The following is a 14268-nucleotide window of genomic DNA, read 5'->3' as shown; positions in this document are numbered from 1 at the left end:
CCTGAGGCAGCCCAGGGAACACCTAACCTGAAGGAGCAGTCAGGAAAATCCAGCTATTTGTCATCACGAAAGGTCATGGTGTGTTGACAGTATTTCTGTCTAGCGCTCCGAAAATTCAAGGAAAATAAACATCTGACGTTTATGGAGTACCAGAAGCTATTCGAAGAACTTCCCACGTATTAACTCATTTAATCATTATAACATCCTTATGAGGCAGGCACTATTATCCCCATTCTACAGATAAGAAAACTAAGGCATAAGAGGGGCGCCTGGGTGGCACAGCGGTTGGGCGTCTGCCTTCGGCTCAGGGCGTGATCCCGGCGTTATGGGATCGAGCCCCACATCAGGCTCTTCTGCTATGAGCCTGCTTCTTCCTCTCCCACTCCCCCTGCTTGTGTTCCCTCTCTCGCTGGCTGTCTCTANTTGGTAAAAAAAAAAAAAAAAAAAATTTTAAAAAAAAAAAAAAAAAAAAAAAAAAAGAAAACTAAGGCATAAGAGGTTCACAGATAGAAAGCAGCAGAGCCAGAATCTAAGCCCAGGCTCTTGAGCACTGCGCTGTATTAAGGAAGTGAAGGCCAAATGAACCAGAGTAGCTAGAATTCAGAGCTCTTATGTTGGAAAGATGGCGAGGTTCTGCTCAGGGTCTGCATTCATGCACAAATGTCAACATCAAGGAAGCCCTTTCCCTGGTCCTCCATGGGAGGTTTCTGCTGCCCTGTAATCATCGTAGGATGCCTGCTTTCCCATTAACTGATACCAAAGAAGAGGTTACAATGTGTGCCTTCCTCAAGTTCTGAAAGTGGGTAGAAATTTGTGAGTTTCTTTTAGCGGTCACAGAAAAGGTTCAAAGGTTAAGTGAGGCGTCCAAACGCGGTCAGTTTGTTAAAAACAAAGGCTCTAGCCATCTGTACTTGGATGACCCCTTCTCCAATTTTTTTCTTTTAAGTATCAAAAGACAGTTCAGAACTTGGCATTCTGAATGAGGATTCGGAATTGGAGCTGGACTTCCTATTGTTTCTACATCAGACTCGGTTCCAACTCTTCACTGTTTGCGTGGCTTCCCTTCACAACGGCAGCTTTCCTGAGGCCCCGGGCCGGGAGTCTGAGGGAGCTCTGGCCCCTGGGGTACCCCCGCAGTGCCACGGTGAGAAGAGAGTCAGCAGCCCATCCAGACAGGAGCTGTACCCCGGATACCTGGAATTTCTAGCAGCTGACCCCTGGTCTTTCCCTGCATACGGACACACTAACATCTGGAGACCTGGAAACCTTTACGGAAATTAAAGGTTTTTTTTGTTTTTCTTTAAAAGAGATTTTATTCAAGATAAAGAGCAAATCATTAAATGACACCGTTCAAGTCTTTTCACAAATATTTCATCAAGAAACTCACCAGTGAGAGCCCCCCAAATAGCGGCTATCTATGCCACATTTTCGCTTTTATGGGCGTGAGCAGTCAACGAGCCGCTGCTAAGAACGGACTCCTTCAAGAGAAGGAGGTTCCGAGATTCATTATCACAGCAGTACAGGTTCAACTCAGGCCCCAGGCCTCTGTAACAATTCATGTCCAGAATCATCCCCAAAGAAAAGCAAATTTGAAGAACGTTCTGCGGGGTGTTTTACTGTACCTGTGGTCTATTTCTTTGGAAGCCGGTTGGTATTCTACCCATGGAAAGGCGGGCCTTCATTTACTACTCGGTTCCCCAAACTGCTTGGGGAGCAATCCTGAGCAACCAGCAACACGGCGGAGGGAAAAGAGCAACTTAGGGGCAAAGGAGAAACGCCGAGCACACATGCATGCCCTAAAATAGCTATTTTAAGCTAAATAACAATAGTTGAATAATGTACCGCCAAAACCCGTTCTATGTATCTTGGTTCTTATTTATCCCAGAACAAATATAAGTATGGAAACATTTTAATTTGTTCTTTCATGTATCAAAATTCCTACCTGAAGTCAATTCTCACAAACTGTTGGACGCTAAGAGATGAATGCAAAATTTAAATGTAAATAATTCTTCACTGAGAAGCAACTCTTATAAGTGCTTAGACACGATCAAAATGTAATTTAAAACCTTTCTTTCTAACCATCTAAATTAAATTAAATAATTATTTTTTAAGGCACAAATTCAAAGGGTGAAAGCACCATCAGTTGAGTCCAGGGGACCACACTCTCCCACAGGACGTCGGGAAACGGAGACAGAAGTAGGTGTTATGGCCAGGGTGACACAGACACGGGCCTGCACCGGCAGCCTCTGTGTCCCGGGGGTCAGCGCTTCCGTTAGTGGCTCGTGGGGAGGCGTGGAGAGGCTCCTAGGGTTGGTACTGGGGAGCTCGGTGCAGTAGCTATTTACCAACCTGTAAGCAACTTTGCAGTATTTTAGCAACTGAAGCAGCTACACCAGTGCAAACTGACTGAACATCAGCTCTGCGGGAAGCTTTCTCTAAGGACAGCTTGATCTGAAAACAGAGGAGATCGCGGGCACGCTCTTTTTCATTAGTTTATTATAAAGAAAACAATTCCCAGACACATAATACACAACATTCTAATCCCTAAATTCTTTTGTTTTTTTGTTTCTACCTTCTGAGGCAATACGCACGTGGTTCACAACCACCCAGTCTGCTCGGCCTGCACTCAACCCTGTCTCCTCTCCGGCTGCACAGGTCAGAGGCTCCAACAATCTGGACCGCGGCCAATGCCGTGGAACCACTCTAAGGTGGTTGAGCCCCTCGAGGAAAATTTAGATAGATGCTAACCTATTCTAAATAAAAGTGAACGGGTTGTTTCTGCCCCTAAAATTAAATCCTGCATTTCTGATACTCAAGTTTGGGTCTTTCTATTACCATTTGACACTTGAAAGAATGGTGGACTATTCACTGACTTGTTAATTCTGGGAGTGCTACTTGCGATCCAGACGAGTCGAAATAAATGGTGAGGATATCTTCTAAAAAGCCCATGATGGCCCTCTTGGCTGTGTCGCCGGGCAGCGCCTGGATGCTGCTTACGTGCTCCAAAGCCCTTCTGACCAGCTGCTCTCTTTCATGTGAGCTGTGGGGAGCTCCAGGGTCCTCTCCCTCTGCTCCTGATTTTAGAAACTGAAGGATAAAGGACTGCACCATGTCCCCATTCAGTTCAAGGGTTTCTCGGATGCAGGGCAGGTCTGAGGCGCTGGCCAAGCTCAAGAGGTGAATCAGTGCCTGGCAGATCTGGGTCCGTAGGCTGGCACAGTACTTGAATTCCAGAAAGTCTGTGGTGTCTTCACTCTTCTGTAAGGCAGTGACCAATGCGTTCCAGATCTGAACGTACTGGTCAACAGACCCATAGTGCTCTCTCTTGCTCGGGATGGAAAGGGCAGTGGCAGATCTGATGCGCACTTTGAAGTTCTTGCATGAGGTCACAACTGACGTCAGGGCGTAGTAGGCCTGGGAGGTCCACGGGGCTGTTCCTACAAAGAATCCACTGGCCTTGAAACAAACAAAGGCTTAGGAATAAACAGGGGAGAGGGAGAGGAGCAGAGGAAGCCACACACTAGTGCTCAAGCTAATCACTGTGTTTTCACTTAATTTCACACTAACCCTATAGGATTAGGGTGACCAGTGCTGACTGCGGGATTCTGGGGAAGGGGCCGAGTATCGACTCCCAACCTTCCCATTTCCCTAAACAACCCTGCCGCACGCTCGGGGTCTCTGCTACTCTAAATGGCGACTGTGGCAACTGTGAAAGAGGCTTCTTCTCTGGGAAGAGGCTGTCCTGAGGGCTTGGTGGGAGGAGCATGGACTGAATTGTAGCCCCACTTGTTCTCTCTGTCACATGCTTCTGAGCAGCGCGCACACTGCACAACTGTATGCCCAGCCTTGCTCATGATGACAAAAGAATATTTGATCACCTAGATTAGCATCCAGACACTGCTCTGGATGTAGCCAAGTCATGCATTTTATTGCAAAGAGAAAATACTATCTAGGCAGTGAATGGGAAACAGAGTACTCAGATTAACCAAAGATGCAACTGTCTAATTTTGAGAAGATATTGCCCAGATTTCTGTCTTCTCTTCAGGAAATCAGCCTGCTTTCTTCCTCATTAGAGCTACCACTCCCCACTCCCCACTCCATTTGGGGGTGGTTCTTATTCCTCAAGATGGGCAGCAGAATAGATCTTGGGTTCCCTAACTCCTCTAGCCCCTCCCAACTTCTTCGTTGCCTTTGAAGACAGGCAAGCAGACATCCACCTTAACGAGCTCCAACTCCACAGGTCACTTTAGGCTATTTCCTCCATGGAAAAGCCGAGAACCTACTTCTCCATTAGCTCTCCATCGGGAGTTGTTTTTTTTTTTTTTTTTTATTAAGTTCATTTATTTATTTAAGTAATCTCTACACCCAACGTGGAGCTCGAACTCACAACCCTGAGATCAAGAGTCATATGCTCTTCTGACTGTGCCAGTCAGGTGCCCCCTGGCTGGGAGCTCTTGGCAATGAAGGGGAGCAGAGCCAGATATCCCTAACCTGATGCATGCTCTGCTGATCCAGAATGGATTTACCTCTCCAGGAACACACCTTGTTTCAAACCTTGTCACAGAGACAAACGTATAAGGCAAATGCTGGAAAGGAAAGCAAATGGGATTTGGAAGCTATGACCCACATGCCTAGGCCGCTATGAGCCACCAATGTTCTATCGCGGTACATGGCAGGTCACTACCTAGATGCCCTCCTTCTACGCAGCAGCCCACTTCAGTACCAAGGGCTCGCATGGGATTTCCAATTTCTACCCTTTCTTCGTCACTTTTTCTCCTTCATTTTTACATATGCTCTTGTAGAAAATTTAGAAAGTGAAAGCAGAAAAAAATCCTACTCATCATCCCTCCAGAGGCAACCACCGCTAATAATTAAGCTAATTTCCTTTCAGTCCTTTTTCTATGCATTTATTGAGATCATGCTGTAGAAACAATTTCATATCCTGTTTTAATTTGCTTAAATTCAGAAGCACTTCCCCAGATTATCAAAACCTTTTTGTAAACATAATTCTAAAAGACCCCTTTGAGGGGTACCTGGGTGGCTCAGTCAGTTAAGCATCTGCCTTTGGTTCAGGTCATGATCTCAGGGTCCTGGGATCGGGTCTTGTGTTGGGCTCCCTGCTCAGCGGGAAGTCTGCTTCTCTCTCTCCCTCTGTCCTTCCCCCTTGCTCGTGCTTTCTTTCTATCTCAAATAAATAAAATCTCAAAAAAAAAAAAAGATCCCTTTGAATATGATTTATCTCAACCATTCCCCTAAGCCTGGGTGTTTAGAATGTTTCCGTTTTTTTCTAATACTGTGATAAGTACCAATGTGAGGAACATCTTTAATAACAATGTAGGCTGGTGTGTGTTGTCCTAGGGCCCTCCACCAGAGAGAAAAGGGAGACCTTCTTACCTAATGGAAGAGCAGGATTTTTAAATACATTCCCCATTGCATAACAGGCATTCCATCGGACCTTCATGGCAGCCTCAATTAGAACAGTAGAAATTAGGGCCTGGATGGACTCCTCAATGATTTCAGCAAAGCTGGGCTTTTCTATATGAGAGGGCTGCAAAAAATGAAGCAAATTTCCAAGGGCCCGGACTGCATTGCTTTTTACCTAGAAAAAAAATGTAAAAAAAAAAAAAAAAAAGCATTAGAAATCTGCTTTGCCAAAGAGATGTTACAGAAAGTATAATTTCAGCTTTAAAACGCCCAGAAGTCTTAGATATCTTAAAGCAAAACAGCCAACGAGACAAGCACCCTATAAAGGTGTAGCTTCCTGAAACTCTGTAAAGGTCTTGTGTGGTGAACAGCTGTGCCATCAGAAAGACGAAGTCTTCCACAGCTCCTCACTGCTATCTTTAGGTTAGACTTCAGAGAGGTCTGTCTGCCTCGTTTTGCAGAGATGCTGTGGAAGGCCCAGGGGCAACAGGGCAAAGCTGGCTTGCAGCATGGTGAGGAGGAGAGGTGAAGTTTCAAAATTCGAGTCCAGTACTTTTCCATTAGAGAGTCTCAACCTTTGCAGCATACTAGAATCATCTGAGGAGCTTTCTTTTTCAGAAACAAATTCCCAGGCCCTAATCCCAGAAATTCTGAACAAATTAGTCCAAGGCAGGGTTTCCTAGGTTTTCAGAATCACTGTGCCAAATCACTGACTCAGTATGGGTCAGGTGCTATGCTAGGTGCTTCAACACAAGCATCTCCGAGGCCACTGAGGTAGAGGTCATGACTTCCATGTTCAAGAGGAGGAAACTGACCTTCAGAGGAGTTAAATAATATACCAAACGTCACCAAGCTACTAAAGGGCAAGCCAGGATTTGAACCACGTCTGCTGACCCTAAAACCCACTTAAATGCTTTCACCTTGATTAGTCTAATGGGATATTCAAAGCCAAGGGCTGCTCATCCTTCTGACTTAGTCACTTGTACTTAAAGAATTTTTGGAAAAACACAAAACAAAAGCAGCTTAAAATTAAGACAAACGTGGACAGATTATGGAGTAGTATTACAAACAGCATGGTATTTTTCAGGACACACGAGGCAGGAAAGACACTGTGCCAGGTGGAGCAGGCCACATCATACCCTGAGTACTCTCTCCATCTCCTCCGAACAGGGATAAAGTCGGTGGGACACAACACACTAAGTATCTAACTGAGAAGTACGAGTGCGGTGAGTCTACCTTGTCTTTATCCCTGGATGCTTCTATAGCTGATCGCAACATCTTCAGGAGCAGGAGACCAGAGAACTCTTCCTGGAAACTTGGGTCTGGTGTCTCCCTGTTCCATCCAAGGCAAGCAAAACATGTTGAATGGTAAAACCCAGTGAAATATACACATCCACACATACATTCACTTAGTGTAACCATAAAAAATTTGGGAAAACAGCTCAACAAATCTGTTCAGATTATACCAAGAACTTACAGTTTATACCTTTTGACCCAGTAGGTCCACATCTAGGAATGTGACCAAAAGGCGTGTCTCAAAATGAAGATTTCATGCACAGAAATGTTCACCTGCATATCAAAGCCTAAAACACTGCAAATGTTCAATAATAGGGGAGCAGTTAAATAATCACTGCACAGTGATGACTGTGTAATAGTAATTCACATTTATAAAAAGTCGGAAGAATGCTTACACATGTTATACGGAGAGCTAAGCAATGAAAAGCAGGACGCTACTGTATGAGGAAAAACAGCTGCCTCTAGGGCAGGGAGCAAGGTAGGAACAAGGCTTTATACCGAATATCTCTTTTGTATTGTTTGAAATTTTTTTAACCTGTGAATAAACTACTTTAAAAAATTATAAATTTGACATTTAAAGAGTAGTGCAACCATCAGTATGGTTTTGAATTTCTACTTCTATATTTTCCACATTTTCTATAATGTGGATATATTACTTATATCAGCATACGGTATTAAATATACAGAAATACACACACACACACACACACACGTATAAAAAACAACTTGCTAATCCTTTTTGGGTGGGGGAAAAGGGAAAGAGAAAATCCTAAGCAGCCTCTGCACCCAGCATGGAGTCTGACATGGGGCTTGATCCCACGACCCTGAGATCATGACCTGAGCTGAAATCAAGAGCCAGATGCTTAACTGACTGAGCCACCCAGGTGCCCCAGAACTTACTAATCTTACTACTTGAAGGAATATAAAACAAAACAAAGCAGGAAGATTGACTACACTCTATGGGAGAATTACTGTTAGTTTTTTTATAGTAGAGATCAAAGATATCCCCCTGGGACCTCAGCCTCAGAAGTCACCCAGGGGAAACGAGCTGAGTCACCTACATGTTGACAATCAGAGTGTCTGTCAGGTTGCCCAGGGACCAGGCTGCTTTGGCCCGGACATTCAGAGATTTGTCTAGAAGTGACATCAATATTGCATTTGCTGTGTCTGCAACAAATATGACATCCTATAAGATAAAATAAAACACTGTAATTACTTTACAAGCTCACATGCCTGCCTTAGAATTCTAAAATTTATTTTCAGAGAAAAACTTAAGTCTTTACCACACATTCCTATTTGAAAAATCAACACTTATTTACTCCATTTTGCTGTTCTACTATATTAGAATTTGGACACTCACTAAAACCCCGGAGGAGGGTCTTTCATGATTTTGGTATGTGCCAGGCACACCCAAGGAGCCTAAGGATTTTGCTCTTGTTGAACCTCTTATCACCTGGTCCGTGACAGTTACCTATGAATTCAGTGCTTAGATTGATGTCCACCTTGGGAGATGATGTTGACAATGAAATGCATTTCTATAATACACCCTATTCATTACACACTTCTCAGGGAGATAAATGTCACAGGTAAGAGTGAAAGAAAAATTTATTTCCTTCTTAGTAAAAACTTTATCAGCTTTCTAAATTATTACTATCACATGGTAATGTCCTATTTCTTTTTTTTCCCCCAATTATTCATTAATTTAAACATTACTGGACACCAAGGGTCCTGGGCAGTACAGGCATTACCATATTTTAGTAGCAATTAAAGAAACCAGATTAAAAGCAAGGAAATGTCCTTTACTGTCCAGCTCTATGCCCACCCAAACCACTATCGTGCTGGCCCATCACAGACACAGAAGGCCCATCAGTCTGACCTGTCTGAGACAAGGGAAAAGCACATAGACTCCAAGGGCCCGCGAGGTCGCCGCTTTCACTAGTCGGTTCCTGCTGTCGTTCAGCCCAAGCAGCATGGTGATGCACAGGATCTGCCTGTCACTCTGCAGTGAGAAAGGTTAACAAAGGAAAAGTGAGAATGAAAGAACTATGAGCCACTGTCCTCGACAGGTGACACAGATGTTGGTGTCTGAGTTCATATTCGGGAGCTGAACACAACTGAGAGCTCGAAGCTACCTTGGCAGAGAGCAGAGGATCACTTCGGACCCAGGCATTAGGGGAGTGTCATGACCTTTCACCTTTAACACTCTGTGAACTGGGTCATCGTATTCTCCTCCTTCATGAAAGCTAAGAGCAGACACAAATGCCACTGGGGACTAAAGAAGGGGAGCCGCCTGAGTACCGTGTGCCATGGGCGCCAGCCAAGTATGGTCACACCTTCATGTTATTCCTCACATTGTGCCCATTTTATAGATGATAAAACTCAATTTTACAGAAGATCAGATCATCAGAGAGACAGAGAGTGGAAGAGCTGGGACTTACAACTAGGTCTTCCTAACTTCTGGCTTGAAAGTTTTCCTAAATGTCTCTGATTCCAAGCCTCTCTCCCCACGTCCGCCACCTGCCCTCTAAGCACAGGGAGGAAAGGCTCTCCCGAGCCGGTAAGTCTTTCAAGTTTTGCCACCGCCCTCGCCCCACACTCAAGTAGACCAACCCCCTTTTCTCAGAAAACATGTTGAATACGGGCTCAAAATGAAAAGGAATCTGAATCCAACTGAAGTTCTGATATTCGGGGGGCGCCCTCAGGGCTGAGGAAACAGTCCTTGGGTTACCGGCAGGCTGCTGAAGGCTTCGGGCAGGATGGAAGACAGGGCATCACAGGCGCTCGCCTGCAGAGTCGGGTGCTCGGAATTCTGCAGGGCTCTGGGCAGAGGGCTGTTCAGCATCATAGTCCAGAACATCACCACCTGGAACAGGGGCACAGTTAAAGCCACAGCCCAAGAGCCAACAGTGAAACCAACTCGACCTGAACGCTACCACAGGGGGCCGTAGTAAGGAAACGTCCTTCTATAAAGCAGCGGCTTTTTCTAATGCTTCCACTAGTCCTTCCACAGCAATGGAAGGGGTTTCAGAAAACGACTGCATCCTTCCACTTTACTGACCAGGAAACAGCCTGCTACAGTCAGGAGGACAGAGAAGACAACGGGGAGGAGGAGAGGGAAGACCATGGCAGTAACAGCAGCAGCTGCCAGCACAAGTTTTCCAGAGCGCGTCCCTGATGCTGCTTTCAGTGCCTCACGCAGACCTACACACTGCAGGCCTCAGCACACCTAAACAAAGCATGTGTCATTATCTCCACTTTCACGCAAGGAAACTGGGGTGTGAAGAGATGGTATAACTTGCTAGGGGACGTCAGGGTCCCGCAGGGCCTGGAGGCCGGGTGCCAGAGTCCAAAGAGCACAGGATCGGAGGCAGAGCTGGGTCCTTCAGCGGCTGCATCCCGTCTCTGCAACCTCGGGTAAGTCACCGAGCCTAAGTGTTGGTTCCTCTTCAGCAGAACAGGGCAAAGCTGTCTACTTGGCAGAGTCCGGGTGAGAGTAAAATGCAAAGCTGTGTGTGAGGTTCCTCACATGGTACCCAGGGCACAGAGACTCTCAAACTGCGCGGGGGCTGTCGTGAGCACTATGAAGAACGAGCTCGCTGTAAAGCTCTCGAGGTCGGCGTCCGAAGAGGACCTTGAACGGTTTCCTTCCCATACTTTCTAAAAACCCCAGAGATTTCACATGCCTTTGCAAATCTGTCTGTGGCCCAGTCTACTTTCTGCCCCCTGGCCTTAGTCCTGAGTTTTACCATGTATCCCACAGCCCAGTTCTGTCCCCCCCTAAATCCCAGCTCCCAGAAACACACTCTGGGCCTTTCTCACCCCAAACCAAGAGACTTTGGACAGGTATGCTTGCCAGCCTCCAAGATGGCCCACAGTGATTCTTGCCTCTATGTTAAGGAGGTGGCCCTCCACCCCCACACTGGCTAGGGCTGACCTGTGTATCCAGTAGGGGGCTGCGGAAATGCCAACGTGGAATTTCCAAAGCGAGGTCATAAAAACACCACATCTTCTTCTTGCTCTCTCTTGATTCTCTTGCTGTGGGAGAAGCCAGCCATTGTATCAAGAGGACACTCATTCAGCCCTCAGGAGAGGTCCTCATGGGGAGGAGGTAAGGGAGGCCCACTGCCAAAAGCCAGCGCTGACTTGCTAGGTCTGTGAGTGAGCCATGTTGGAAGAAGATCCTCGAACCCCTGTCAAGTTCAATTAACCGCAGCCCCTGCTGGCAACCTGACTGCAACCTCAGAGAGACCTGAGCTAAGCTGCTCCCATTTCCTGTGCCACAGAAACTATGCGGGAGAACATATGTTGTTTTAAGCTGCTCAGTGTTTTGGATAATTTACTACTCAACAATTGACAAGTAATATAGCAAGCGTATCCCTCTTTTACAGATGAAACAATACCCAAGTGTGAACAGATGACTCTTGCCTAAAAGTCACTTGATGAGCAGGTGGAGAAGTCTAGAGGCAAACTCAGGTCTGTCTGAGCAAATCAACTCATCTCCCTACGAATGGTGACATTTCAGCTTTAGTGGCAGTCTCAGGAAAGGACTAGGGCGAGGTATTCTTAATTCCTTGCAAGGATGATGGAAATTGCAAAGGGAAAAGAATAGGCAGGATGAGGAGGGCAGGAGGAAAAACCATCACTTTTGGTAGGGTCATGTGTTCCTCCTCCAAAGGACTGGCACAGTGTGGGGACAGCAGAAACAACCGAAAATCACAGGACTTCAATAGGAACCATGGGGGCGCGGTGGTGAGGGAGTTAAGAGAACTGACGTCTCTCGAGCACCTGTTATGTGCCAGCATCTTTACATTTCAATCTTCCAACAGCCCCGGAGTTACAATTATTATACCTCTTTATGAGGAAAACTATGCTCATACATCCATTAATGGTGCTCCCTAGATTTGATCTCACGTCTTCTGACTCCAAATCCTCGTCTCTTCCCATCATTCCAGTCTGCCTCTTGGGCAGAATGAATAACCAAACTCGGTTTCATGCGGAAGAAACATTGGTGTTTCAATTGCTGGCTGTATGTTACACATAATCCGATCTCACATTGAATTGCAAAGAAACTGAAGCGCAAATAAACCCTATTCCTGCGACATGTCATCACAGATTATAAACTAGTTTTTGACACTGGAAGAAGCCATAGTGTTTACTTCACTTTATCACCAAGCCTCAAAACTGACTGAAGCACTAAGAAAAGAGAAAACCGGGAACTGTCATGTACTCACCAAGCTGACTGGCACTCTCTGATCAGATGCTACAGTAGAGTCTGGTTTATACTGTTGTATTAAGCCTGTACCCAGTTCTTCCAGAAGCTGCCGAGGTGAAAGAAATAGATTATCAAAGCACAGTATTAGAATTACAGAGGTAGAAAATGTCACTTGTCCGGAGATGACCTCAAATCAAGGGGAAAAATAATTTCCAACAGAATCTTCTCTCCTTTCTCAGCAACTCCTATGTCAGAGGCATTCTTTCAGGAACAAAATCACCAGAAATATGTTGTTAATTTATCACCAAATGAATTCTTTGGGTTTTTATATTAGAGCTGAAAATAAAGGAATGCACGACTTTCCCTCCCTGAAACCTCTGTAAGAAACCTCAGAATGGACAGACACACGGCAGAGGGAAGAACATAAAGGAAGAGCAGAAAAAAGCAGGTGGCTTTTCGTGAAAGTTACCTTTGCTCCATGAAGCTGAATGGACGGATCTGCTTCCCCCATGCACTTGCAAATCACCTCTCCGAGCTCCATTAAGTACACCTGAGCCATTGAAAAGTAACCCTTGGCCAAATGAGCCAACACCTGCGAAGAGAACAGAGGAATAACCCCCAAGACCTGAAAGCAACGCAGGGCTGCAATATCCAAAGTGCTTTAATATTACAGAAATCACTCACACTTCACAAGGGGCAGGATTCTAATGTTGAACAAAATGATAATCTTTATTTTATGACTGAAATCAATTAACTGGATCATATAATTTCATGGTGCTTTATAATTTATGAAATGTGTTTCATTGAGACTGGAGATATTATTTAAGCCTGGGAACAATTTTCTGAGGCAGGGACTAATCAAATACTTCAGCTGAAGGAGGGAGCTAAGGCTGAAAAAGTTTAAGGTTACAGGGCATGTTTAATAGCAACCAGACAATGAGCAGCAGAGCACAGAACCAAACCCATGTCTAAATCACAGCTGAGTGCAGAAGAAGCCAGTACGTTAATCTAGGATCGTTTTCTTCCTCTAAAGGAGCAATTATTTTGTTGTCTCTAAGCAGACAGAAAATGAAAGAGAAGTTATGGAGAATTACACATTTACTTAAAGTTGCAGAAATCAAAGATGAACTGTACAATTTTTTCAGAATTACTATATAATCTAGCGTACCCACCTGCCACATAAAAACGGAGGTGACTAAAATGGCTTGCAACAAAAAGGAACGCATCTGACATTTACAACCAAGTCTTCTCCCGACCTCCGCCAAAAACAAAAGAACAGAGCACTCATGCCTGAAACACACTCCCACTACCACCACGGGTTGTGGCTCAGTTTTATATTATTTTCATGGACTCCCTCCTCACAATCCATCGCCCTTTGAAGGTAGAACGATTACGTCCACTTCAGAAATGAGAAGTGGAACCCTCCTACCTGTAAGGCCTCCAGTCGCATGGGGGACGGCTCATAGGGGCTTCCTGCCGCAGAGCCAGCATCGCTACCCGAACAGGAATCCTCCCTGGGCAGTACGACGGTGGAAATGCAGAGTCGGATGAGCCAGCAGGGCTCTGAAGACCCTTTAGGGGAGCTTACTGATGCTTCTTCCAGAAAGGGTCCTGAGGGGGCTTTCTTCCACCAATCAGGAGCGCTGAGGCGGGGAGTCGCTGAATTGCTATTGCTGAGTCCAGAGGAACAGGGCTGTTGTAAAAGCAGCTGGACTTCAGGTAACGGTGCGTGAGTGGACACGATGGCTCCCAAGAGAGTGAGGCTTGACACTCGAACATTCACATCTGTCAAAGTTAGTGGGAATCACTATCACTGTGGGATCATAACCGCCCCGCAGGCAATGAAGAATTAGGGCATCCTTAGTTAACCTGCATCTAATTAAACCTCTAGCCCTAACTTCCAGTTTAGAGAACTACGTGGGACAGAAACAGAAGTTCAACAACACTGTAAAGAAACTACCTGGCAAACTGAGCACGTGAAACATGCTGGAAGACAGCTGTGTGGGACACGTCCATAAATCAGCATGGTGAAAGAAAGGAAGGGCTGACGGGACTGCTTTAGATTAGAAGAGACTAGAGTGACAGGATAACGACACGCAATGCACAAACCTAGAATGAACCCAAGTTCTTACAAAAAACGAGGAAAGACTCTTCGAGACATATGGGGAAATCTGAATGTGGAGCAGATACCAGACGATGTGATGGAATCAATGTAATTTTCTTAAGTCTGAGAATAGTGGTGTGTTTTTTAGGAGATTGTCTTTAATCTTAAAAGCTGCATGCTGAGGTATTTAGGACGAAATATCATGTAATTGATTTTTTAGAAATTGTTTTTT

The 14268-nt window shown here is 45.3% G+C and overlaps 1 protein-coding gene across 2 annotated transcripts in view; it reads right to left on the bottom strand.

Moving 5' to 3' along the window:
* Positions 1-2478: 2478 nt before the first annotated feature.
* The window catches only part of HEATR6 (HEAT repeat containing 6), a 33401-nt gene continuing 21611 nt past the window's right edge, over positions 2479-14268 (bottom strand). Inside the window, exons 12-20 of one of the 2 annotated variants that reach the window (XM_002924885.4) lie at positions 13362-13717; positions 12402-12524; positions 11952-12038; positions 9449-9583; positions 8597-8719; positions 7782-7906; positions 6661-6757; positions 5395-5599; positions 2479-3437 (exon numbers count right to left, since the gene is read on the bottom strand). In XM_002924885.4, coding sequence (XP_002924931.2) covers positions 2866-3437; positions 5395-5599; positions 6661-6757; positions 7782-7906; positions 8597-8719; positions 9449-9583; positions 11952-12038; positions 12402-12524; positions 13362-13717 — 1823 coding nt within the window. In that variant the 3' untranslated portion in view covers positions 2479-2865. Of the gene's footprint in view, positions 3457-5394; positions 5600-6660; positions 6758-7781; positions 7907-8596; positions 8720-9448; positions 9584-11951; positions 12039-12401; positions 12525-13361; positions 13718-14268 lie in introns of both variants that reach the window. The other variant, XM_034640021.1, reaches the window with a different exon arrangement.

This window comes from Ailuropoda melanoleuca, chromosome 13 (assembly GCF_002007445.2).
Source record: "Ailuropoda melanoleuca isolate Jingjing chromosome 13, ASM200744v2, whole genome shotgun sequence".
NCBI classification, from domain to species: domain Eukaryota; kingdom Metazoa; phylum Chordata; class Mammalia; order Carnivora; family Ursidae; genus Ailuropoda; species Ailuropoda melanoleuca.
This window is presented reverse-complemented; position numbering and strand designations above follow the sequence as displayed.